General features: G+C 35.2%; 1 protein-coding gene across 4 annotated transcripts in view; it reads right to left on the bottom strand.

The window, feature by feature from the left end:
- The window catches only part of Rmdn2 (regulator of microtubule dynamics 2), a 65,865-nt gene that overhangs the window by 26,099 nt on the left and 13,992 nt on the right, over window positions 1-25,774 (bottom strand). For all 4 annotated transcript variants that reach the window (XM_005390880.2, XM_005390877.2, XM_013517544.1 and 1 more), the window contains 5 exons: window positions 15,647-15,821; window positions 14,761-14,863; window positions 6,834-6,894; window positions 1,714-1,789; window positions 736-813 (listed from right to left, as the gene is read on the bottom strand). In XM_005390880.2, coding sequence (XP_005390937.1) covers window positions 736-813; window positions 1,714-1,789; window positions 6,834-6,894; window positions 14,761-14,863; window positions 15,647-15,821 — 493 coding nt within the window. The remainder of the gene's footprint in view (window positions 1-735; window positions 814-1,713; window positions 1,790-6,833; window positions 6,895-14,760; window positions 14,864-15,646; window positions 15,822-25,774) is intronic.

Raw genomic sequence — 25,774 nt, 5'->3', positions numbered from 1 at the left:
CTGTATCAGCCTTAATGAAAAAGTTACCTCTTTTGCTCACCCTAATTTTTCATTTACAAATAGCACTGCCTTTTCATGGTAATGTTTTAATGTATCTCTTAGATATATTTTCCATGCTTTTAAAGACACTGGGTCTTAGGCTGACCAGCTGCTCTTATTTGAGCTTTTTCAAAATATCACATATCCCTTCTATATTAAGTTCCTTAAAGAAAGAGTACATATGACACAGATATTTTAAGATATTTTGTGGCCAGAAAATTAAAGTTCATCTTCTAATTAGTTAGTGCATAATTGATTTTAAATAAATACTGCAAGGTGAAAAGAAGTCTTCCTACAGAACCAGGGATAGTTGGCATTGAGAGAGAGAGAGAGAGAGAGGAAGAAGAAGAGGAGGAGGAAGAGAGACAGAAAGAAAGTGAGAGAGACTTTGTTGCTGATCATAACCTGAGAGAGCCTGAAGTATGCCTTCTGCAACCTCTTGGAAAGATGTGAGACAGAGACAGACAGACATATAATACTGCATGTAATTTAAAATACAAGCTTATAAATTATAATATAAAAAAATTTAAAATTATAATTATGAACTACAAATTCATATTAAATTATAACATGCACATCACACATCAAAAAGGTACACCAACTTTAAAATGCTTCTTTAAATAATAAAGTTAATAAATACATCTTATATTCATAGTATATTCAAACAAGATTTATGAATAAAAGGGTTCAACTTACAGTGTAACAGTACCTTCCGTTGAGGTAATACAAAAAGGGTTCGTCAGGTAAAAGTTGGATTGCTATATCTAGATGTTCCTGAAAGAAATATCCAAAAGAAAAGTCACTTCTCAAGTTTCAGACATTGCTGAATGGAATCATACCAAAGCTCAGTGTTCTCTAAAGTGATTTGACTGTCTCAGGGACCGTGAACTAACTGCATCATTAATATAATTGAATATTATCAATAATTCAATTATCAAAAGTGTGACTATGATTCATGAAGTGTACCAGGACCAAAACTGTGACTTTGATTCAACAAGTACATGTATAATTTAAAGCCAAATGCCATTACAAAAATTGGAAACAACCAAGTTAAACGTTCATCTATTTAAGTCTTGCCTGGTAAATACTTAAGAGGTGACCTTACACAAATGAGATAACTTGGAGGAGGGTGAAATAGAGGAAAAACAGCAGAGCCAGGTGGGGGAGGAATCTATTCTGGCACTGCCGGGATGTTTATAGAAAGCTGGAAAAAATGTCCTCCCTGCTATTACTGGCCCTGAAAAGTTATTCATTGGGCTACCATAATTAAATGCAAATACTAAGTGAGATTACGAGAATTACTGACTTTGCTCATCTATCATGGTAAGTTTAAGCTCTAGTTTAGATCCTATTCCTCCTACCAAGTAAATATACAGAAAAATTTGACTAATCCCAATCATAAGTACTATACAAGTAAGCTCATGACCAAAAGGCTAATCTTTGAAAAAATAATACTCATGTACTATGAGTTCAGGACCTCAAGTAATAATAAAATTTAATTACCCAAATAGTTTGATTCTTTTTGTCATAGTACTATTACAGCACTATTTCATTTCTTACCATTCAAATGACAAAAATAAAAAATTCTTAGCACTTACCTTGTTGAACAATCTGTTTTACACCTGATAATGAAATATATAGCTATGTTAAAATATTTTTCCTGTCAAGAAATACCTTGAAGCGATGTCCATAGTTGATTTTATTTTGTAAGCCCTCAAACTGAGATACATAGCCACACAAAACTGCATACCTGAAAATATAAAGACAGTGGCTATCATGTAAATTTTTAATCAAATACCATCAAAATATAACATTTTAAAATTATCTAAAGCAATATTAGCAATATTATCTAAAGCAATATTAATATTTTACAAAAGTATTAATATAGTTGCAAGGGCCCTAGAAATAAGTATCTGACATTAACATGAGGCCAGGTTCCTCTTCTGTAACTGGGGATACCAATGTTTTCTATTACATATGTATGTTGTGATGATAAAATGGGTCATATAATGTGCTTGTACAGTGCCTGGCACACAGGAAGTTTTTTTTTTGTCTTGTTGAGACAGGGTCTTGCTATGCAGTTCAGACTTGCCTTGAACTCACTTTGTTGCCCAGGCAGGCCTCAAATGAATGGTAATCCTCCTGCCTCAGTCTTTCAAGTGCTGAGATTACAGGTGTGCGCTACCACGTCTGGCAAGCAAGTTTTGATAAATGTCAGCAGCCACTACCATTGCCATCATTAATACTAAAGTTATGAAGAAACTCTCAGAAAGAAATCTAATCATAATCAGATTGGAAAACACATCAACGGATTTATAAACTGAAAAACATTATTAATGTTTATTCATATTTAAAGCTATAATACTAATTAATATTTGTAACCCTAAAAAGTAATTATATTCTAAGTACTGCATGTTTCTGTTGGTGGTCTCTGGTTTCACTCTAATATGGTGTGAGAATTCACTTTGCAGGATTTACATTTCTTTGAATAGATTAAGATTTTTATTATTGTTATGAGCATGGTCTATTTTGAAAAAAACACCTAAATAAATAAATTCCTAGAATAGGAAAATCTATGAAGATACACGAGACCATTTTCCCTACTCCATATAGTAGCACAGAAATAAAAAAAAGACCATGTATTTTTAAAAAATATCTGTGTTGGGTCTACTTAAACTTCCTCCTCTAGAGATTCACAAAACAACCCAAGTAACTCTGGGCTACAATAAAAGGAATAGCTGGGCAACAGTGTTGGGATTGATCTGTTTTCTGAAAATCAGAACTATGTATGCACACTTTTAAGCTTTTATTTTGCTCTCTCCACACATTCAAAGTTATTCTGAGTGAAGAAAAAAAAAACCCAGGATTTATTAATATTATTGCATGAAATATGTAATTTTTCTGTTTAAACAATCTGTCGCTAGAGTGTTACTTTTTTTTTTTTAGGAAATCTGTTTAAATTATTTATCTTCCTATATGCCATAATTCAAAGATCACCTGGCTACTTTCTCCCAAAAGATCATCACTTCTGTTCAATCAGTTTATACTTTTGTGCATGCTTGTGTGTTTTAATTATAACTTTTTATGGTTCATTTAAAACGTAATTTAATGCTTTATTTCTCAAACTCTCAGGTTGCTGGGAGCTCTAAAGAAAGCTAATTTACAATATGGTGTAGTACCTCCATCTACAGGTCATTCTCACTATAAATACTTTGACAAGAGTTCTGTATTTTTCCTTGCATTGATATTGAATAAACCTTTAATAGTTGATAACAATACTATTTCAACAATTACTAAAACAACTCCATTAGTTCTCCTGCAATATTTTTTATTTAGTGCCAACACTATTTATAAGATGAGAAAACAGAAACAGCATGCTATAATAGAAGAAAGACTGTGTACATAACAATCAAGGATATGAGTTCTGGCTTTGTTTTTCTACTTATTTTGTGGGACTGGTTAGTAATCAGCAACACACACACACACACACACACACACACACACACACCCTGGGCTTTGCTTATTGTATCTAGAAAATGGAAATAGGCTGGTGTGTAATACATGTGGATATAATTTGCAAACAGTAGAGCAAAACAAATATGTAAGACATTATTTATAATTAAAGCCAGCCCTGTTTGGCCAACAAACTGCAAATCCATTGGTGACTTTATGCTCTTGATTCCAAAAGTATGTTAGGCTGGTACAACAAAAACATCAGAATCTTATAGAACGCTTAGGCAGGCTTAAAGTTACAAAGCAATTTCATTTTGGAAAACACAGAGATGAAAACTACATATTTAAAATATTTATTTTTCAATTATTGCATAAATATTAACTTTATAAAAATTATTCTTAAAAGAGTACATCTTTTATTTCAAAGTGAAGGCTTATCACTGTAAATCACAGGTCTGTAAACTTTTGCTATAGAGCCAGATAGTAAATATTTTGAGCTCTGGGGCCAAGACAATTCTTCAACTATGGTATGAACAAATATGCACGTGAGGATGTGCGCTAATAAATCTTTATTTACAAAAACAGGCTGTCAGATCTAGTCTGAAGGCCATAGTTTGTCATTCATGTTATAATGAAAGAGAAGTTTTATTAGTGTCCAAGCGTACTGGAAAAGATTCCAGGAGAAAAGATCTTAGGTCAACATGTTAATGAAAGTGATTATGGAATCAGTTTACCCAAATTTTACCTATTATTTCTCACAGTTTAAGTTTCTCTTTTTTTCATCATCTTCATCCTTACTATTTAGTTGCATATATGTAATACCTTTGAATACGAGTACTTTTGCATTTAGTAGATATAACACATTTGTTATGGTTTGTGTCTGCATGTCCTCTCAAAGCCTCACGCAGTCATGGGGTGGGCTTCTCGAGTTTATGATGGATTCATGGTCCAGTGTTGAAATTATGGATGTGAGTGCTACACCTGCCTGGGGGCGGATAGTTTGCATACAACGTAAGGGAGGGAAAGAGGCTTTCTCTTCCAGTTGCCACTCCTCCCTTTTGCTTTTGTTGCTTTGCTGTCTTCCCTGCCATGAACTGTAACCCTCTGTCACATGCCACCTGGCCTTGGAGCCAGTCACGTATGGACTGAAACCTCCATAAACTGTAAGCTAAATAAACCTCTCCTTTCTTAATTTTGGGCGTCAGACATTTTGTCCCAGCAATGTGAGCAAATTAACCAAGTCAACAGTCTAAGAATTAAGATTAAATTGATATTCACATTTATTAAATTTCTATCAATTTATCAGATTTTAACATTTTAAATTAAAAACTGGTACTGAATAAGAAATCATGAAAAACATAATTGGGTCATTACTTTGTCTATGTTTTAATAAGATTTAATCTCAGAGTTAAATCTCATTGTTACAAACAAGGCATTTAGTTCACAACAAAAAAAAAAAAAAGAAAAAAAAAAGAAGAAAGAAAAGACAAAGCAGCAGCCAGATTAATGGAAGACAGACTGGGCAGCCCATTAAAGGTAAGTTCAGCATGATCTATGCTTACAAGGTAATTATTAAACTCTCAGAGAAGGTTCCATATTATTCCTCTATAAAATCTGGAAAATCACCTTAATAAATCTCCTCAAATTGAGAATTCACATCAAACAGACTGTTTCATGTGATTCTTCATGTGTACAGATGAATGTAGGGGAGAAAAGACAGCAGGAGGATAATGACGGGGAGGAGGAGGAGAGGAGAGGGAGAGTTAGAGGAGAAAGGAAGTGGGAGGGGAGACAGCAATGTTAAGAGCAAAACATGAATGTTCTTTCTGCATCCTACTCTGGACAGCCAACTCCCAAACACTTCCAGTTTCACAAGGGATGAAGAAAAGTATAACTGCATCAGTACAAACTGATTACAGACATCTTTAAAGGCAGAAGACTAGAGGACCTTACCACGCACATACATTAATTTATCAGTATATATTACTATTATGTACATTAAATGATCTAGGTAAACTTGGTTATATAAATAATTGCCAAGACCCTTTTATAATGGGGAAATGATCTTAAAAATCTGCACCAGGATATTAACTGCAAAATTTGTCTTATTTTTTGCAGAAGTGCAAATGGGAAGAATAATACTTTCTCCTCTTCAGTTCCTAAATCAAGATACTCTACTACCCACATGTGGCACGCTCGGGAACGTTTCCAAGGCTCTTCCCTCCTTGCCTCTTAACCATTTCCAGGCTATATGAAAGAAGGCAAAGGAGGAAGAGAGGAGGAAGAGGAGGAGGAAGAGACTGAGGGTGATAGTTTTGATAGGGTTGGGGTGTTGTAGGTTCACCTTGCACCCTCTCCTAAAAGAGGGCAGGAGCTAGGCTTACTTTCAACCCAAGCAAGGGCAACTTTCAGACTTTTTCATATTTGTGTGTGTGTGTGTGTGTGTGTGTGTGTGTGTGTGCGCGCGCGCGTGTGCACACACACGCGTGTAATACCTTAGATTGTGGGGGACAAATAAAACTTTACCCATCCCTGCCAAGACTTAGTTGTGAGATTTTGGGAGTGGAGCTCCCCCTGCTGACCAAAGAGTACAGAAACATCTGTTTGGAAAACAGTTTCTGCTTCAGAATTGAGTAAAAATGAGTTTCTTCATGGTGACCTGCAGAAAAAAATCTGTTATAAGAGGGGTTTGGGCCTAAGAGTGTTAGTAGGAGAATAAAACAGTCCCAAAGAATTTTGTCAAAATATAACCAAAAAGAAGAGTAATAATTAAAAACATTTCTTATTTGTGTTTTATAGTCCTAAAATATACAAAGGGTCCAAAACATAACCATGAATATTTTTTCTTATTCCAAAGGTATTTACCTATGCTGTAAATTAAATTCCTTTATCTGAGCTTTCTTGTAACTAGAATTTCTTCGACTCATGGAATTTGCATACCATGACGTCTCAAGTCAGAAGAAAATGGCTAATCTGCTTTTTATAATGTGAAGATTTTCTCTACATTTTGTTTGGAAATATGGCATCGCTTTAGTATATTTTTCAAACAAAATAGTGTCTTAAAGTAGATTTTATTATAATTTACCATCTTCAAAGCCACTAGACTTGGTAGATTCACTTATGAAATATGCAGTGAGAGTTTATCTTAATTACATTTAAAATACACCTAGACAGAAGTACATAATAATAAATAAGAACAGCTGCTGTACTATTTACTAAATACATTTTTCAGTGACTGTGCCTACCAAGATCAATGATCAATGATATTTTAAAAAATTTAAACACAATAGATACAGAGGCATATGAGAATTTTTTAAACTTCAGAAATTCAATATGCTTACCACAGATGACAGTGGCCATTCATAGGTGCTCTAGTGATAGCTTTTTCACCTAATGTTTTTCCTGAAACATAAAGACAGTTTTATTTAGTGCCTTCCTGTGAGTTGGTAGAAGGTAAATTCTTGAACTCAGTGGTTCCTGAAATATGGTCCCAAGACCAAAAGCATTAGCGTCATCCAGCAGCTCGCTAGAAAAGCACATCTGTGGCACAACCGCAAACCAGGAAGGTCACTCGATCACCAACCCGCGTTTTAACGTACCTCCAACGATTCTGATGAATGCTCCCATTTGGGGTCGAATGAATTACTGATTTAACCAAGGGCCAGAAACGTCATTCAGTTATTGCTTAAAACCTTCATAGGATTTGTTTTTAAAAAATTAAGTCAAGCAACAATTACTGAGTGATGCAGTCCCTTGCTGTGTGAACATATAGGAATAAAATGTCAAAGACACCTTCCTTGCCCACCAAGGGCTCACAGTTCAGGAGGCAGTAGAGACATAAATAAGTAAGTTATGTGCAAAAAATAGGAGTAACACAGAAAGCGGGCACAGAGGAGTGAGAGCCTCTGTCTAAAGGGGCAACGAAGGCTCCGTGAGAAACTCCGGCCTAATCCCTAAACACTGGGCAGACTCAGCGAAATAAGTGACTTTCCCAAATTATTTTCACGTAGTTTTAAAACAACTTCTATCATGTAAAACTTACCTTAGAGGTTTGTCTAATCGCTGGAAAAATCAAAATACTTGCAGCAAAAGAGATTCACATTTTGAGAGTCTGAAAAATGGCCCTATTTTCTTTTATGTCCTTTTTTTACTCCTCTGCTGCATTTTTTTCCTTGAACAAACTGTCCAGTTATATATATATAGTCTTTATATATAAATCGTTGACACAATCTTTATGAATAATGATCATTTACTCTAAAACTATAATCTTATTTGTTAATTTGCTAAGGATGCACTAGATAGTCTGTCCATTAAGGGATACACTGTGGGGAAATCTACATAAATTAGAAAAATTAAAATGTATTTTAATAGTAGCTGATACTACATTGAAGACAAATATTAAAGGAGTTAGTAATTTTTAAATGTTTAAAAACATACTTGCTAATAGTAAAAACATAAAAATTAAATCAACATTTTAGATACATTGTCAAGTGAATAAAACTTTCAGTGCTCTACCACAGGCTTAAAATAAAGCTGACTCCATCATCAGAATGTAAAAGGAAATTGGACAATACACAGACTGTTTTCCCAGGCTCCCTTATACAGCTGATGCCTGAAAGGAAAGATATTTCTCTTACAGAACAGTAATTTGGGATCTTTTAGAGCTATTCATATGTCACTTAATTATGACTGTAGTGCTGAAATGTTCTTTTAAATATAAGATGTGTATTTCATTTGGAATACAAGTAATAGTCAATTATAATATTTCAAAAAAGTGCTGGATAATCATATATTCATTGTGAGTTTTTAGAAAGAATTCTAAACTCCCTAGTGATCAAAATTTTCCTTAGCTTAACAAATTTTCCTTAGCTTTTCCTTTCCTTTCCTTAGTAATAGGAAAAAACACCCAGCACTTCTTTCTCCCTCATACTGAGTCCAGCGTTCCGCACTGGTCTGGATCCCTGTTCTCAGTCCCCGTGTACTTGGTCATGACCTTACCGTGCACATACTCCTGATATACAGAATTATATCTCTTTATTAATCTTTCCATTCAATAGATTCCCTGTGTCGCACTATCTTACATCATATTTATGTCCTTCCTTTCCTCTCTCCTCTGCCTCCCTTTAGCCCTAATTTTAACATTGCTCCTGGACATTAATAATTTTGAAATAATATTTCTTAAATGGATGAATAAAAGGAATCCCTGTAAATTTATTTCAGTGTCTGCATGACACATCTGAGGCATTCCTCCTTTTTCTTTGGTACTATAAATTGTCTTTTTCTTTGGTAGTAGCAACTGAAAATATATTCTATTTCAATGCTATGTTCCATCCTTGCCCCTAAATTTCCTCCAGACGCTTTCCCATTTTCACTACTTTGTACATAAACTCCCATCCCACTTTAAAATAGTGACTCAGAACAATCTGACCAATGGGAAACTGTTGCCTCCATAAGAACGGCTTCCCTGATGAACCTCCAGCCTCTGCACGGCATCCTCCTTTTCGGTACATACGCTCTCATCACCCCCTACCTTCGGCAATAATAGCTTATTTCAGTTTGTTTCCTTTATATGGATGATTATTTGAATAAGATGGCCTTCCACACAAACTCATAAGTTTCCCCCATCTATTTTGAGACCATGCCTATTTTGTTATCTTATTCTTTTTGTTTTGTTTTGATTTTGAGACCGTATCTCACTATATTGTTCAGGCTGGCCTTCAACTTATTACGTAGCACAGGCTGGGCTTGAACTCACAGTGATCCTCCTGCCTCAGCTCCCCACACACTGTGACTGTAGTCATGCTCGATCATGCCTGGCTTTTGCTATCTTATTTTTACCTGCTAATGTAATGCCAAGTGGAGGACAGGTGCTTAAGAAAGTAATGCACTTAATATTGATGAATAGCAGAGTTTTACATAGGTACACTTTGGTTTTCTCCATAAACAAGAAGACAAATTCTTCTGTTCCCTTTGGTTAAATATTTATTCTTAAAGCTAGAAAAATCTCCTTTCTGGAATTCCAGTGTACATATGGGTTACAAAATGGACTGCTACACAAAAATGGTCCCATGAAGCTGAGGATGAATGTATAAAGAATAAGAGGGAAAGTAAAGTGTGCGGCAGAGGTCATTTAGCAAAGAAACCTCCAAGTGGAAGGAAAGAAAATCACAAGGAGTTTTCTAAAACTTCCTTTATGGAGGTGAATGTGATAGGGAGCTGGACTCTTGCTGTTTATTTCTCACTGTGTCTTAGAGGAAAAATACTTTGAAATGGTGAGGCACTGGAATGAAAGAAAGGTGAAAGGAATTGAGACGTCAAATTATTATGCTGAAGTTCAGAGACATGGTGGTTAGAGGTTTTTGCAAGAAACCATTGTGACATTCACTGAGAGTCAAAGTGAAATATAGGATAATACCACTAAAAACAAAAATTAACATTCTGGCTGATTTTTTGGTTGTTATTATGGGGAACTTCAAAAACATACAAAAAGTATAGATGACAGTATAATGGGATACCATGCAGTCATCATTTTGTTTAAATGGTGAAGAATTCAATGTTAATTTTGTTTCATCAAGATACATGTTGAAAAAACATGAAGTCTGACAGGTTCTTCCTTTGTGGGTCCTGGAGTTCTGCATTTCAGGAAGCAATCTGTGTTAGTTATTTTAATTGTGGTAGATTACTATTGAAGACAACTGTCTTCTGCCTATTATTGTTCTTTAAATGCTGTACTGCTGACACCTTGTCTTTGTGCAATTTTATAAACTGTAAGGGGTGATAAATTTAGCTTTATCAGTTACCTATTCTAACATGTTCAGATACTGTACTTTAAAAGACTATATACTTTAGTCCTAAAAACCTTTCTGCTGAGACTGCATATTTTTTGGTACAAGGATATATCGAAATACATATATTGGTTTTAACTAAGATAATTTAGGTTTAGTTAAAATTTACTAATGGTTTTAAACAGAGACTTAGAAGTTCGGCCTCAAGACTCCCAATGGATAGCTAAAATCAGGATAAGCTTGGCATCTGTGCCTTCATTTTTATATCTGTCTCCTTTATTACCTTAAAACATTGGGTCACATCTTTGATCAACTCTGCACATATGCATGTTAATCACTTAAGGAGCATCTGTCTAAAAACTGATTATACGAGGTTTATTAGCTCTGAACTTACCTAAACTATCTCAGCCTCCTTTAGGTTGCAGACACCAAGATAATAGTAACTAATGTATTTTCAAGATTTGCAGCACACCTGTAATTCCAGAACTCAGGAGGCTGAGGCAGAAGGATAGCTGTGAATTCAACAGTTAGAATAGGCAACATGTTAGAACGGGCAACTGATAAAGCCAGCCTGGGTCACGTAGGGAGTTCAAGGCCAGCTTGAACTACAGCAAGACCCTGTCTCAAAAACCAAAAAAAAAGATTTGCAGGGACATTCAATTGCCAGTGTCCTGTTGAAGATCTCTCATGGTGATGTGTAGAAGTTTCCACTCATTGTCCTAAATTTTGAGACACCTAGGCTTCCAGGAAAAGCATAGCCTCACAGATAGATCACTCCATGACAGAAATGAGGTTGGCCCCTAAAAAAGAACAATCGTGTCATGGGAATGAGATTTCCCCCTCAAGCCATAAAGATTTCTCCAGAGCCACCATCAAAGAACTGGTCCTGAGATGATGATCAACCAAAGGATGGCTTGAGCAGGATTACCTACCTTGTCAGCTATGTAAATCTTTATGCAAACCTCTAACCGTTGCCTTTATACTTTACAAAGCCTCAAAGTTTCTGACAGCTCCTCAAAGATATATCTTGAATCTGTTTATCCCACCTTCCTGGTATGGTCATGCTGATTAAAATTCTTTTCTTGTCCTTTTACCATTGTTCACTTCATCTTGATTGATGGTTTAGGATCCATCAGGCCAAGCCTGATCTATTGGTACCTCTAGAGCAGGGGCATTTGCCATAAAATTCTGGTAACAAATGTGATGAGCCAGCTAAGAGAAAGCACATCCCTTGGGTGTTACAGTAGTCACTCACAGTCAACCCTAGATGAAGAGGAAAGTTTGAATAGATCTCACGCTTCTGCTAAAATCAGACCAGTACTGGCTGCTTCTGAAACTGTTTGGTGAAGCAGAAAAATGAGCCTTGAAATTTACCAGCCTTTAGATTAAAACCCCTGGAAGTCATTTCTGATAGTGTACACTGGACCTTGTTCTTTCTTATTTCTTTGTGGTGGGGGCTCTTTGGGTCTATTCTAGAATTAGGCCATTTATTTTTGACAAAGAAACTTGAAATTCTGCAGGAACTATGGTTAAAAAATACGGTATGAAGAATTACAAAGTATGTTAGGGAGTCAGGGTATTTGTGAGATCTCTACTGTAGTTTGTGTCACAATGGGAAATATTAAAGTCTGTACTGTCAGGAAACCCCCTAGGGAGAGTTCTGGCTGACTATAATTATAAACTTTTGACTAAGAAAAAAGATGATTTATTATTATAATATAGCATGGCCTATGTACCTAAAAGTACACTCTCATTTAATGTAACTGCTTTATGTGTTCCTACAGCTTGACTGTTAATCTGTGTTTCTGATACTGTCGATTTAATATAATTGTTTTATGTGGGGTTTTTGTTTGTTTATGCTGATTGAATTGATACAGACTAAAAATAAATCTGATAGCTCACAGCAATGGTCCTAATGGACACTTAGCTAAAGTAAGGTCTCCAGACCTGAAGAAACGAGATGGATGCTCCCTCTAGGTGCCCCTAAATGACTAGGGTCTTAATGGAGGTATCAGGGAACTGCCTTATGATGTATCACAGGGAACCACCTCGGAAAAACATACCCTGTTCTTGGGTTAGGAAGAACTCAGCTCTTCCGGGAGGTACACATAAGGGAGTGGCCACCATACACCATACACCTGAGCTACTTTATACCCTTTGGTGCTTGTAGCTTTCCAATACACATAAAAAGGAAATATCCAGCCCATTGGTGCTGCTTGGAGAAGGCATCCATATAATCACATTCTGACCCAAAATATCCCCCAGCATGGACTCTTGCTTTAGTCAGCAGACAATCCTCTAACAAATTCAGTTCTAAAAATAGCATTGGGGAAAACTTAATTCAAAACTTATCAAAGTAAATTGGTCCAAAAGTCCCAAGATAACTTTAACCATAGAGAAAACGAAAACTCACTACTCCCACTTCAGTATTGGAAGAAATGGCCTTTTTGATGTCTAATAACCAAGATGGGGAGGCTGAAAGCAAGGAGGATAAAAGGGCTAAGAGGATACACAAAATTTGGGCCCTAACACTCCAAGGTCAGCCAGGACCCAGGGGATAATAGGGTCCCTAAAAAAGGGCCTTGAAACACTCATGAGTCACCTAATCTCCAAATCAGGGGGACTGTGGAGACCCCAGAGAGTAGGAGCTAAGCAGTTCATATTCTACAAAGAGGAGGGTAATTGGAAAGGGGCATATCGCCAACACTCCCAAGGAAAGTCAGCATGATGCAAACCTATCCTGGCAGACGATATAATGTGTAATGGGAAAAACACTAAAGAAACCAAAAAGCTACTAACAAGGCACCAAAACTAACCTATCAAGAGCACACACTGATCCTAACAGTAGAAAGAAAAAAGGCTAATTTTTTCTCCACATAGGGCTTACCTATTAGGTCTTAAACACTCAGGATAGAAGTATAACCAACGGCAAATGTGCTGTTACAGGGGCAAAAGAAATGCCACACATAGACAATTAGAAGAAAAAGGCAAAGGTTTTTTTAACTAGAACTCTGGATGTGACCGGGCATTTTAGGAACTCAATTCTCGTTTTGTTCCCTTCTCTTGCAATAGTTTACCAGCTGACCGGAAAACCTGAAAAGCCAGGTTGGCCAGCATCCTAATTCTTTCCAGACCAAGGAACCGACTAGGCAGTGGGGGATTTAGGCTAACAGGCTTAGAGGCCAGGCCTTCCCATGTCCAACAGGTAACTAAAACTAGGATGGAGCTTGGCATCTCCACCTTCCTGTTTATATCTGTCTCCGTCAGTATCTTAAAACTTAATCTCTGCTCAGCTCTGCACTTACACAGGTAATCACTTAAGGAGTATCTCTCTAAAACTGTTAATACAGGTTGATCGGCCCAGATTTTCTCTTACATATCTCATCTTTATTCAACACTAGCGCACCAAGATAAGAGCAAAGTGTTTTCAAGATCTGCAGGGACATTCAGTTGTTGACTTTTATAATATCCTGTTTCTGAATCCCTGGAATATCACCTAAGTCTCCAGTCATTGTGTTCTAAATTTTCAGTAACCTAAGATTCTAGAAAAAGCAGAGCATCATGCATAGGTCCCATCATGACAGAAATGAAGCTGGCCCCCAAATAAGAGCAATCATCTCATGAGAATGGAGTGTCCCCTCCCTTCAAGTCAAAAGGACTTCTCCCCAAAGCCTGCTCCTAGAACCAGTCCCGAGATAATGCTCAACCAGACTATGGCCTGACCAGGATTTCCTACTGTTATAGCTTATATCTAGATGTCCCCCAAAGCCTCATGCGCTCATAGTTGGGGCTTTTGAGAGGTGGCTGTATCATGGGTATGTGATACTGGATTTTGGGTCTACAATAACTGGATTAGTCTACTGATTAGCTTAGCATAATTATGGGTACAGATAATGGGAAGGCTCACCCTAGGTGTGTATGGCACCAACCAACAGGTTTGTAGCTTTAGTGGAATAAAAAGGGAAAGGAAGGCTTGCTGTTTCTTTACCTCCTGCCTATCATGTCATGAACTGTTTCTTCTCTGCCATTCTGCCCTGCCTTAGATCCGGCCAACTATGGACTTAAACCTCTACGAACTGTGAGCTAAATAAACTTATCCTCCTTCAACTTATGGGTGTCAGGCATTTTGTCCCAGTAATGAGCAAGTACTGTAACTAAGACACCTACCCTGCCAGCTATGCAAATCCCTGAGCCATGCAAACCCCCAACCTTTGCTTTTGCTCACATTTTCTATAAAATCTCAAAGTTTGTTAGTCCCTCAAAGACAGACCTTGAACCTGTTTACATGTCCTCCCTGTTATGGAAATGTTGATTAAAGCTCTTTTTCTGTCCTTTACCACTGTTTGTCTTGTCTCTCTAACTGGCATTTTGGGATAGAATCTGGTCTGTGGAGACTCCCTGAGCTGGCCTTTCAACCTAAAACTCCAGTAACAGTTTACTGGAATTGTCACTTGAGAATGATCTATCTTGACAAAATACTTACCAATATTAGCATAATGTTTCTTCTCCTGTGTATTTGTAGAAAGCTCAAACATGTCTCCATAAGCCCGAGCAAACCGCCACACAAATTCTATTTCATCTCTAAACTAAAAAGATAGAATTACACATTAGATTAAGTCAGTTACCTATCCAGACTATAATTGTCTTCCACTATGCTTTTAAAAATTTGGGTGGAGACTTTTAAAGTTCTAAAAAATTTTATCAGCAGGCAATAATTGTGTATCTTTACGGGGTACCATGTGCTGCTTTGGTACATTTATGTGGTATGTATTGATCAGCTCAGGATACTTACGGTGTAGGCAACACATTTGGTGTGGCTAAGTTCTCAAACAATTTAAATTGTTCATGGGAAAGAAAGAGGTTATTTCTTCTTGGTATATTGTAAATCCCCCATCCCCATTTTTAATGGTGGTGGTGACAGGAAAGAGTTTTTCAATTCAGGCCCAACATTAAACACTGCAAAATGACCACTGGTAGAAATAGCTCACATACTGACAGCTATTATAGTGATAATAATGAAGAAATTTTTAAAAAATTTTGTTCCCCTGAGAAGATGCACTATATGCCTTGGCCTAATGTCTTATTTGTTATCAGTTACAAAATAAATCTTAAATATACAAAGTAAGTAGAAAAATTAGATAAAAGTAAATCCATGAGGTTATAGGTCTGGTTCCTATTTTTATTACCTTAGGTGAGTCTAATTAACTCTTATATTTACTTTTTAAAGGTTTTAGCCACTTTTCAGAAAAATTTCACATCAGTTACCTAGGTTATGTAAACATGATGCTATCAGTATGGTCCTAATGTAAATGGGACAGTAGATTAAGTAAATAAACTACATAAACATGCTATTGTCACACAGTTCTTACCTTCTCTTCGTGGTCACACAGTAGTTCAAAACCCTCCATTTTGCCAGACTCAGTCATGCGTAAGTGATCTGCCTTCTGAAGAAGGATATCTAACGTTAATTCCTCTACATGCGTGTTAAATGCCTTAGGCACTGAGAAACTCTGTTCTTCTGTGTCAGTGTTAGCTGTAATATACCTAAAATTGCAGAAATAATTATCAGCTCCTTTGAAAGCTATGCATAGTGGGTACAGTGAGCCTTTTAGAATGTCAGTGAAATTATGCCACTTTTATGCTTGAAACTGCCATGGTGCTGACTGCCTGTCACACAGAAGACAGTCTACAAATACGCCAGCGATGGCAAACCTTTTAGAGCTTTAAATGATACCAATGGCTCATGGAGGCACACGTGCCACAGGTTTGTCACCACTGCTTATGCAATTTGCTCTCCAACCCTAATACCTTCCCGATCTCATTTCTCACTTTGCTCATTCATTCATTGCTAGTCTGGACTCAAACCTGTTCCCTAAGCCTACTAAACACACTCTTACCTGAGGACCTTTACTTGTTTTTCTGATGAAATGCTCTTCTGTTAGCCATATAACCCACAGCCTCACCTCCTTAAAGTCCCTGCACCAATGCCATTTTCTCAGTCTGATCCACTGAGACACCTCTGTTTAATGCTGTGACCCCCACACTCCCTTCACCTGCAGTCTCCCTTACCATGCTTGACTTTTTCCTCATACCATGTCTTTTAGTATGCTATCTAAATGACTAACCTACTACATGTGCTGTTATTCTGTTAGCGTCTGCTCTACTAGAATGCATGGTCCCTAATGGTAGAGTCCACTAACTGATGTATCAAGGGTTCACAACAGCACCTGCCACAAAGAACATATTCACTGATGACCCAGAGTTATAGGGACTCACTGGTACTCAAAAATAGGTGTGCACTTATTTACATACATGTATTTAATTTTTAAAAATTAATACTATACTTCATACTAATTTTTATGTTATACAATACAGTTTATATTTATTAAAATACTGCCTGTTCTAAACAAGATTTTAAAGAGGTATAAAAAGATATGCTACATATAAGAGAATAAGTCAGGAAGAGTGAGAAAATATAAAGCAAAAAACCCAAATGAGGTAAATAAAATACACATATTTTATATCTATAGCCTTGTAACAGGGGACACAAATGTAGTTCTTAATTTCTAAGCAGCCAGTGCAGCCAGTCACATAACCTGCAGTCTCCATTAGATATAAAGAAAGATAAAATTGAGTTCTTGCGACAATGCAATTACTTTCAAGCACTAAGACTCAAAATAAATTTCAAAGGCCTTGTAAAGAATACACTATATGAGACTAGTATCAACTTCTTCAAAAACATTATTAATAAAAAGTCTATTTTTCCACTTGCTTATACCAAAAGACTTGAAATTATCCTTTACTTTTCTTTTTTTTCTTCTAAGTAACATTCAGTTTGTTACCAAATCTTGTCACTTCTATTTTCAAAATATACACAGAATACAGTTATTTTTATCACCTCTCCCTTACACTTCCCTCGTCTAAACCATCAAGACCTCATCCAAATTACAGTACTGCAATGTCCACCATCATGTCTTCTTGGTTTAGATTCGGACTTTAACAGTCTATTCTCAACACAGTATCTAGAGGAATCTTTCAAAAATCTGAATCAATTTATGTCACTTATTTGATTAAAGAATGATAGGACCTTCCACAGATGTCCAAATCAAAGCAAAAACTTAAGCTCTGGCAGTAATCTACAAGGTCATACATAATCTACTCCAATATCTTTGACTTCATTTCCTACCACTTTCCTGCTTGCTCAAAGCGTTCCAGGAACTCTGAACCCCTTGATATTCCTTGAAAACATCAGTTACTTTCCTACTGTAAGAGTCTGTATTTGCTGTTTCTTTCTCACTGGTGTATTCTTCCCTGTATATCTATATAGCTTACTTCCTATTTCATATCCTTGTTTATTAAAATGTAACATTACTGTAGATGACATGCCTATTTACATAAATAACACAAAAGAATTTACAAATCATGATATTAACAGTTGAATTTAGCAAATAGGCTAGATACAAGGTTAACATAAGAAAGCTTTATTTCTTAAGAATAAAGAAATAAAATATATCACCAGTTAAAATAAAGTCCAAGAAAGCATCATTAAAGAAAATATTCCATTGTAAAATGATCTGAATTCATGAAGAAGTATATCACATACATAGCTACGAAGACCAAATGTCAAATATGCACATTATCTCCACAGTAATATACAGATTCAATACAATCCAATTTATAAGCATAATAGGAATTTTAAAGGAAGTTAATGAGATGAACCTAAAAGTTATATGGAAATAGAGTCCAGAATAGTCAAAGCATTTTTGAGGAAAGAAAGCAAGGAGAAAAGACTTATCTCCACATTTATTGGGACCTACTATTAAGAACAATAATAAAAGTCAGTGTTGTATTGGTACAATGCCCAGACTAAAAAGAAAACAGAATGGTAGCTCTACTCAAGTTGACATCATCTTGTATGCAAAAATTCTAAGGAAAACACACACACACACACAAAATACCTATCAGAATAGACAAGCTCAGAAAGGCTGTAGGATACAAGATCACTGTGCAGATCAAGAGCTATATTATGAGGAACAATTCAAAGATGAAATGAATAAAATAATTTCATTTGTGATATCGTTTAAAGGAATATAACTGTTATAAATACATTTAACAAAGAAGTGCAAGATTCAATTTAAAACAATGTTGAAATTAAGAAAGCTCTAGTAAGTCTAAATAAATGATAAGAAATCTCATGTTCATGGATTAGAACAGTTGGTTATGTTAGGATGGCAATACTTCTAAATTTATCTATAGAGTCAAAGCAATTCTTATTAAAATTCCAGCTTTTTCCCCCTAGAAACTGAAAAAATTGTTCTTAAAATTCATGTAGAGCTGGATGTGCTGCTGCATACTTAAAATTCTGGCATTCAGGAGGCTGAGGAGGATGGCTGTGAGTTTGAGACCAGCCTGCACTACATATTGAGTTCAAAGCTGGGCTCAATAATCTAGCAAGACGCAGTCTCAAAAAACCAAACTGAACCGAACTGAACTGAACTGAACCGAACCAAAAGCCAAAGCAAATTAAACCAAACCAAACCAAACCAAACAACAAACCAAACCAAACAAACAACAACAAAACTCATGTGGAATACAAGGGACCCAAAGAGGTCAAAATTTTCACAGAAAAAAAATAGTGGACCATTTTCTTTTTTATTTTAAAGAAAATTTTAAAAAAATAACAAAATAACAACAAAAACAAAAACAAAACAACACAAAAACAATAAAAATGATTCAAGATTTCAAAACAAGATAATAGGAATTAACAGTGGTTATTACATTACATATTGTTATCTTCAACGAAGGTGCTCAGATTACCAGATATAAGAATGCAAGATTGATCAAACAGTTAAATAGAAGAAAAAGTAATAAAAAACATTAGAAATGGTATACAGCTTCACTAAACAAGATGGTAGGAATTCAACAATGGTTGTTATATTGCCTATTGTTGTCTTCAAATTAGTTGTTCAGATTACCAGATATAAGCATGCAAAATTGGTCAAGAAAAAAAAAGTTAAGCATTAACTGTTCCTTTCAATAAATCAATACAATTTTTATAGAAAAAAAGTAGAATAGACATTAAGGATCTATTGAGGGTCCAGATATAAATTTTTATATTTATGGCCAATTTATTTTGACAAGAATTCTAAGACAATTCAGTGGAGGGAACAAAACCTTCAATAAGTAGCTCTGGGACAAATCAATATACACATGCAGAAGAATGAAGTTGAATTCTTGTATCAAAATTTAAAATGTATCAAAACCTAAATGTGAGAGCTAAAATTTATTTTATCTCTTAGAAAAAAATGTAAGAATTATTACTTCTGAACTTGGATTAGGTAAAAGTTGTCTTAGATATTCTTAATGACACAGGCACAAGTGACAAAGGAAAAAATAAATTCTATAAATATGAAAAACTTTTGTGCTCCAAAAATCCATTAAGAACATGGATAATCCACCCAGTGGGAAAAAATACAAATCAATATCTCATAAGAGACTATATATAATAAAGAACTCTTACAATTTGATAATAAAGACAACGAATTTAAAAATGCAACTCTGTGAATAAATGAAAATCACCAAACCGTACTTTATGAGGGTGAACTTTATAGTACATAAATAATATTTAATAAAGCTGTTAATCTTTATAAGAATAAATACCTAAATAGTCCTATAAATAGATAGAATACCTAAATAGTCCTATAAATAGTCCACTAAATAAATCAAATCAGAATTATATGTCTACTCTTTCTCCCTCCCCAATTTGACTTATTTGAATTTTTCAATGAAACTGATAAAGAGGGAACACCTCTCAGTTTATTTTATAAAGGTAATTTAGCTGATTATCAAAGCCAAACATGGGTATTATAAGAAGTAAAAATTAACGGTTAATGTCACACATAAAGGTAACTATAAATATTCTCAATAAAATATCCACCAAGAACTGCAACAAATATAAAAGAATACATCATAATCATATTGGATTTATTCTGCGAATTGTAAGCACAATGATAGAAAATTTCTCTAGCATAGCAGATAAGAAAACTATATAGCCATGTCAGTAGTCATCAAAAAACTTTTTTGTCAATAAACTCCTATTTAGCTTCAAGCCAAACAAAGAAAAACCCAACAACAACAAAAACACACTTAAATAAGAAGTACAAGGGAGTTTGAAACCTGATTCAGGATATACACTAAAAACTAATATATTTTACACTTAACAGGTAGGTAATCAATGAAGATTTATGATCAATTCTTGAAAATCAACTGTGCTTCTAAACTCCACAAAGCAAGTTAGAAAATGTGATTTTAAATAATATAGGATTTATAACAGTAGGAAAATTATAATATAACCTATGGAAAAAATTCCGAAAGAGTTTTTATGATCTTTCTAGAGAAAAATTACAAAATATCATCGGAAATATTAAAAAATATTTTAGTAAGTAGAAAAAGATATCTATGCACAGGAAATTTTATCATTAAAACAATTTCAGATTCAGTGGCACAGTGCTTGCCTGGCAAGTGTGAGGTCCTGAGTTTGATTCCCAGTACCCCACCACCACCAAAAAATAAATAAATAAAAAATAAACCAATTTGATATGACCCCAAATTAATCTATACTTTTCAAACAATTCTAGGGCCAGGGATTTAAGCCAGTGGCACAGTGCTTGCCTGGCAAGTGAAAGGTCCTGAGTTTGATTTCAGTACAAATAGATACATAAATACATAAATACATTCTTAGCAAAATCTCAATGAGATTTTTCTATGGAGCTTACCTGACACCATAATTAATATGAAAGAACAAGTACATAAAGAGTCAAAACAATTTTGAAGAACACATAGCATATCTACGGTATAAGCATGAAGCTATAGAAATTAGGTCTCTATGGTAATGCAGAGTAATAAGCAAACTGCCCCCACAAAACAAAAGAGATGAATTGGGCTAGACTCTTCCTCACATTAAAAACACTTCAGTGTGAGAATACTGCCTTCCTACTTTGGACACAGATTTTTATTTATAAATGGACATTTCTCATAAAATTATGAGAAAGTTCTGAACACCAATTTCAAAAAATGGGGCACATCCAAATATAAGTGAAAATGTAATTATATCTATTAACTTTGAATTAAAGATTAGACTTGACTACCCTCTACCCACTCAAAAAAGATATTTCATAGGTTATCTGAGCAAGGCAACTACAAACCTATAATTTTTCCAATACCCTTTTATCAGGTTGGGAAAGTTCACTTTATAATGTCAAATTTATTATAAAATTTATCTCCCATGTACTTTTCTGGTCCTATTTTTGGCTAATTTAGTAAGAATTGTAGCATGTTCCCTATCCAATTCTATATTGTCAACTACTTGCTTCCATAGCAATGGCACCATCTCTGAAGGTATTGTTGAATTGCTTAAAAAGCCAATGACATTATTTACTGTAAAAATAAAGTTTTCTGTTTACAGAAGTTTACTAGTAGTGATTTACATGGGAAGATGCTCAGTTCCTCCTCTAAAATGCAAAGGGAACAAAAGCAGACTGACTGAAATAGCTTCATGGGAGATCCAGAAACTAGCCAAGGATTTACAACAACCAAACAAATGTCCAATAAATATGACACATTTAAAATGGTTGGAAATGTCATGGTGCTTTCCTCACACTTACCACACCACTTCTTTGGTGTGGCATGGCTAGGAGAAAACTGCTGGATGCCTGCCTCCTTGCTCAGAACACAAAGAAAAGTGTAGAACTTGTTTGCAATATGAAATGCGTAGGTGCTTCTTGAAAACTGGTTTCTGTTTTGCTTGACTCACAGCCCTGAAGGAAACAGAAGGATAGTTTGGGTATGTCGGAGGCTGCTGAGAGAGGTAATGGGTGTTGTGGTACATGCAAGCAACAGGGCAACTACAGACACCTGAGTATGGAGGTCTAACAAATGATGGACAGAGGAATACAACAGAATATGTAACTGTTCAAAAAGATGCAGGGGTGAGACTCTTAGGGAAATTAAGGTATCTGAAAACAGGACTGTGTATGAGGAGGGAGTGGGGGGAGTGGGAAAAATGTGCAAGCACATACACATACAAGATGAGAAAAAAATGCATACCCCCAAAATATTTAAGACTTTAACCTTTCATGCTAAGTTGATGAGTGAGGCTGTTCTTCAGAGAGCCATTCTACCAAGACTAGGACGAGTAGCTATTGTTTCAAATTCCCTCTAGGACACTAAGATCTGCCTGTAAGAAAGTGTGGCCTAAAATTATACAAGAGAGAGACTCTGAAGGCTGTGTAGAAGAGCCTGAACCTTCACTTGACCCTGTGGTTGATGACACTGCCACTATAGCAGAGCCCCAGGCTCGCAGGTAGACAGTGACAATGTTGAGGAACTGGTGGAGGAACACTCAGAAGAACTGTGTACAAAGGACCTTGTGCAATTTCTGTCTGAGCAACAGAGAATGAATGGCAGTTGAGGAGCTTTCAGAAGAAGAGGGAGAGTATCACCAATCAGTGCAGCAAAGTTCTTCTGAAATAAAGGAAATCCTGAAAAAATGGACAGAGCTACAAACATTTGTAGAGAAGACCCACTCACACAGAGAAAATGCCAGTCATTACATTCACTTAAGAAAAATGTCATGTCATACTATAGAAGCGTGTTAAAGAAAAGACAGAAACAGACAACCTTAGGCCAGTTTTTAGTTTGAAAAAGTTGAGATCTAGTGAACCAGAAGCAGATCCTAGTGGGCTACAGACTCTCCCAAGGACAGAAAGGATACCCAAGAACCAGATTCCTGGTGTTCTTATGGAAGGGGACTCTCTTTTCCAACAATAACCATCTTCCCTCTCATCCTCCCCTCCTGCAAGCCAAAGATGTCAACTTAAATGGTGAGTACTGTATGAAATTATTGTTTCTGGTAAACTAGGCACATTTTATAACTTTTTGGTGAATATGTTAGAAAAATTATTGGTGTTTCTGGTAAATACAGATTATACAACTCTTTTTACTATGAAAAGATTAGTTAAGGGGTGCTTTGGGTGGTGTGGAACACATTATGGGTATTTCCATTACTCTTTATGGGACAAATAGTCTTGACTTATAACCAGTTTGAGTTACAACCAACCCTTGTGAACGAATTAAGTTTGTAAATCAAGGATCCACTGTATATGAATGAGAAATTGATAGAACTGAAGGAAGATATAGCAACACAATTACAGTAGAAGGTTTAAATGTCCCAATATCAATAATGGATAGAACAACCAGACAGAAGATCAATAAAGAAATAGAGGATGTAAAGAGTATTATAATCCTATGGGGCCTAACAGATATACACAGGCTGTTTCCCAACAATAGCAAAATATACATTTCTCTGGAACGCACGTGGGACATTCTCCAGGATGGATCATGTATTAGACCATAAAATAAGTCCTAATGAATTCAAAATGAACTGAAGCCAACCTGGAAAAAAACCTCTGGAAAATTCACAAATATGTGAAAAAAAAATAACAGTCTTAAACGACAAATAGGCTAAAGAACAAATCAAAAGGGAAATCAGAGAATATCTTTAGTCAAATGTAAATAAAAACAATATGCATAAATTTACAGCAGAAGCAGAGATAAGAGGAAATTTATAGCTATAAATTTTTACAATAAAAAGGAAGGTCCCAAATCAACAACCTAAATTTATACATTAGGAAACTACACAAAGGAAAAAAAAAAAGAACCTCAAACATGGCAAAAAGAAAAAAATCATAGCAATTAGAACAGAAATAAACATTTTAAAAATTAGAAAAACAACAAAGTGAAGAATTTGTTCTTTTTTTGAGACAGAGTCTCACTGTGTAGTTCAGGCTGGCCTTGGGCTCACTATGTAGCCCGAGCTGGCCTCAAACTCCTGGTGATCCTCCCACCTCAGCCTCTGGAGCACTGGGATTACAGACATGCACCACACCTGGCCAAGAACTTGTTCTTAAGAAAGATCAACAAAATTGATGAACTTTTAGGTAGGCTGACTAAGGAAAAAAGAGTAAACTCAATTATAATCAGAAACAAAAGAGGGGACATTAATGTTGATTTTATGGAAATAAAAAGAATTATGAGTTGTATTTCAATAAATTAGATAACCTAGAATAAATGGACAGATTAAAAAACACAAATTTTGTACTAAATCAGGAAGAAACAAAAAATATGAACCAATCTATAACTGGTAAGGACATGGAATCAATAATCACAAACCTCTCAAAAAAGGAAAGTGCAGGACTAGGTGTATTCTATGTCAAATTCTATCAAACATTTATAGAAAAAAATAATAGTAGTTTCCCTTAACAACTGAAGAAGTCCTTCAAAACAATTAAAGAGGAAACAATTCCAAACTCATTTTATGAGATCACCGTTATCATGACATCAAAGTCAGGCAAAGACATTGCAACAGAAGAAAACTACTGGCCAGTATTCCCGATAAGTATGTAAAAAATTTGCAAGTACTAGCAAGCAGAAGTCAATAGGACATTAAATGTACTATAAACCATGACCAAACAGGATATATTCTGAGAATGCAGGATGGCTCAACCTACGAGAACCAACCAATACAATATACTATATTAACAAATCAAGGTCTTAAGCAGAGCAATGAGGCAGGATGAGGAAATAAAAGGCATGCAAATTGGAAAGAAAGAGCAAAAACTATCCTTCACAGACAATAAAATCTTACATGAAGGGAAAAAAGATTGCAAACACAAAACTTTAAGTATTAGTAAACAAATTTAGCAAAGTTGCAGTATACAAAATCAACAAGCAAAAATGAGTTTTATAAAAAGGAAATTATAAAAATAATTCCATTCATAATATTATTAAAATAATAAAATAAATTTAGAGTTGAAATATTTGAACACTGAAAACCAAAATATTATTGAAAGAATTTAAAGACAGAAATAGAAAGATATCCCACTCTTCATAGACTTGAAGATTTAATATTGTTAAGATGTCAACATTACCCAAAGTGATCTACATATTCAATAAATTTTCTTAATATTCCAGTAACTTTTTATAGAGATAGAAAATTTTATCTGGAAATTCATTTAGGATTTCAATAAAATATGATTAGCCAAAAAAATGTCAGAAAAGAAGAACACCGTTGGAGATCTCTCACCCTTTCTTATGTCAAAACTTACCACAAAGCTACAATAATCAAAACAGTGTGGTGGTGGCACAAAGAAAATCATACAAACCAACGGACTAGAACATAGCCCAGAAGTAAGTCTATATACATATGGTCAAATGATTTTGGACAAGGATGCCAAGGCCATTTAATGGAAAAAGGACAGCATCATTAATAGTGTTGGGATAACTCGGTATATATATGCAGAAGAATGAAATTAGATCCTTACATAACATCAGGCCTCAAATCTAATTCAAAATATATCAAAGACCTAAATGTAAAATATAAAACTATACAATTCTTACAACAAAACATAGAGCAAAAACTTCATGACACAGGATTTAGC

Source organism: Chinchilla lanigera, unplaced genomic scaffold (genome assembly GCF_000276665.1).
Source record: "Chinchilla lanigera isolate Chin_1 unplaced genomic scaffold, ChiLan1.0 scaffold00040, whole genome shotgun sequence".
Classification (NCBI taxonomy): domain Eukaryota; kingdom Metazoa; phylum Chordata; class Mammalia; order Rodentia; family Chinchillidae; genus Chinchilla; species Chinchilla lanigera.
The sequence above is the reverse complement of the archived record's forward strand: the minus strand, read 5'-3'. Positions and strand labels throughout refer to the sequence as shown.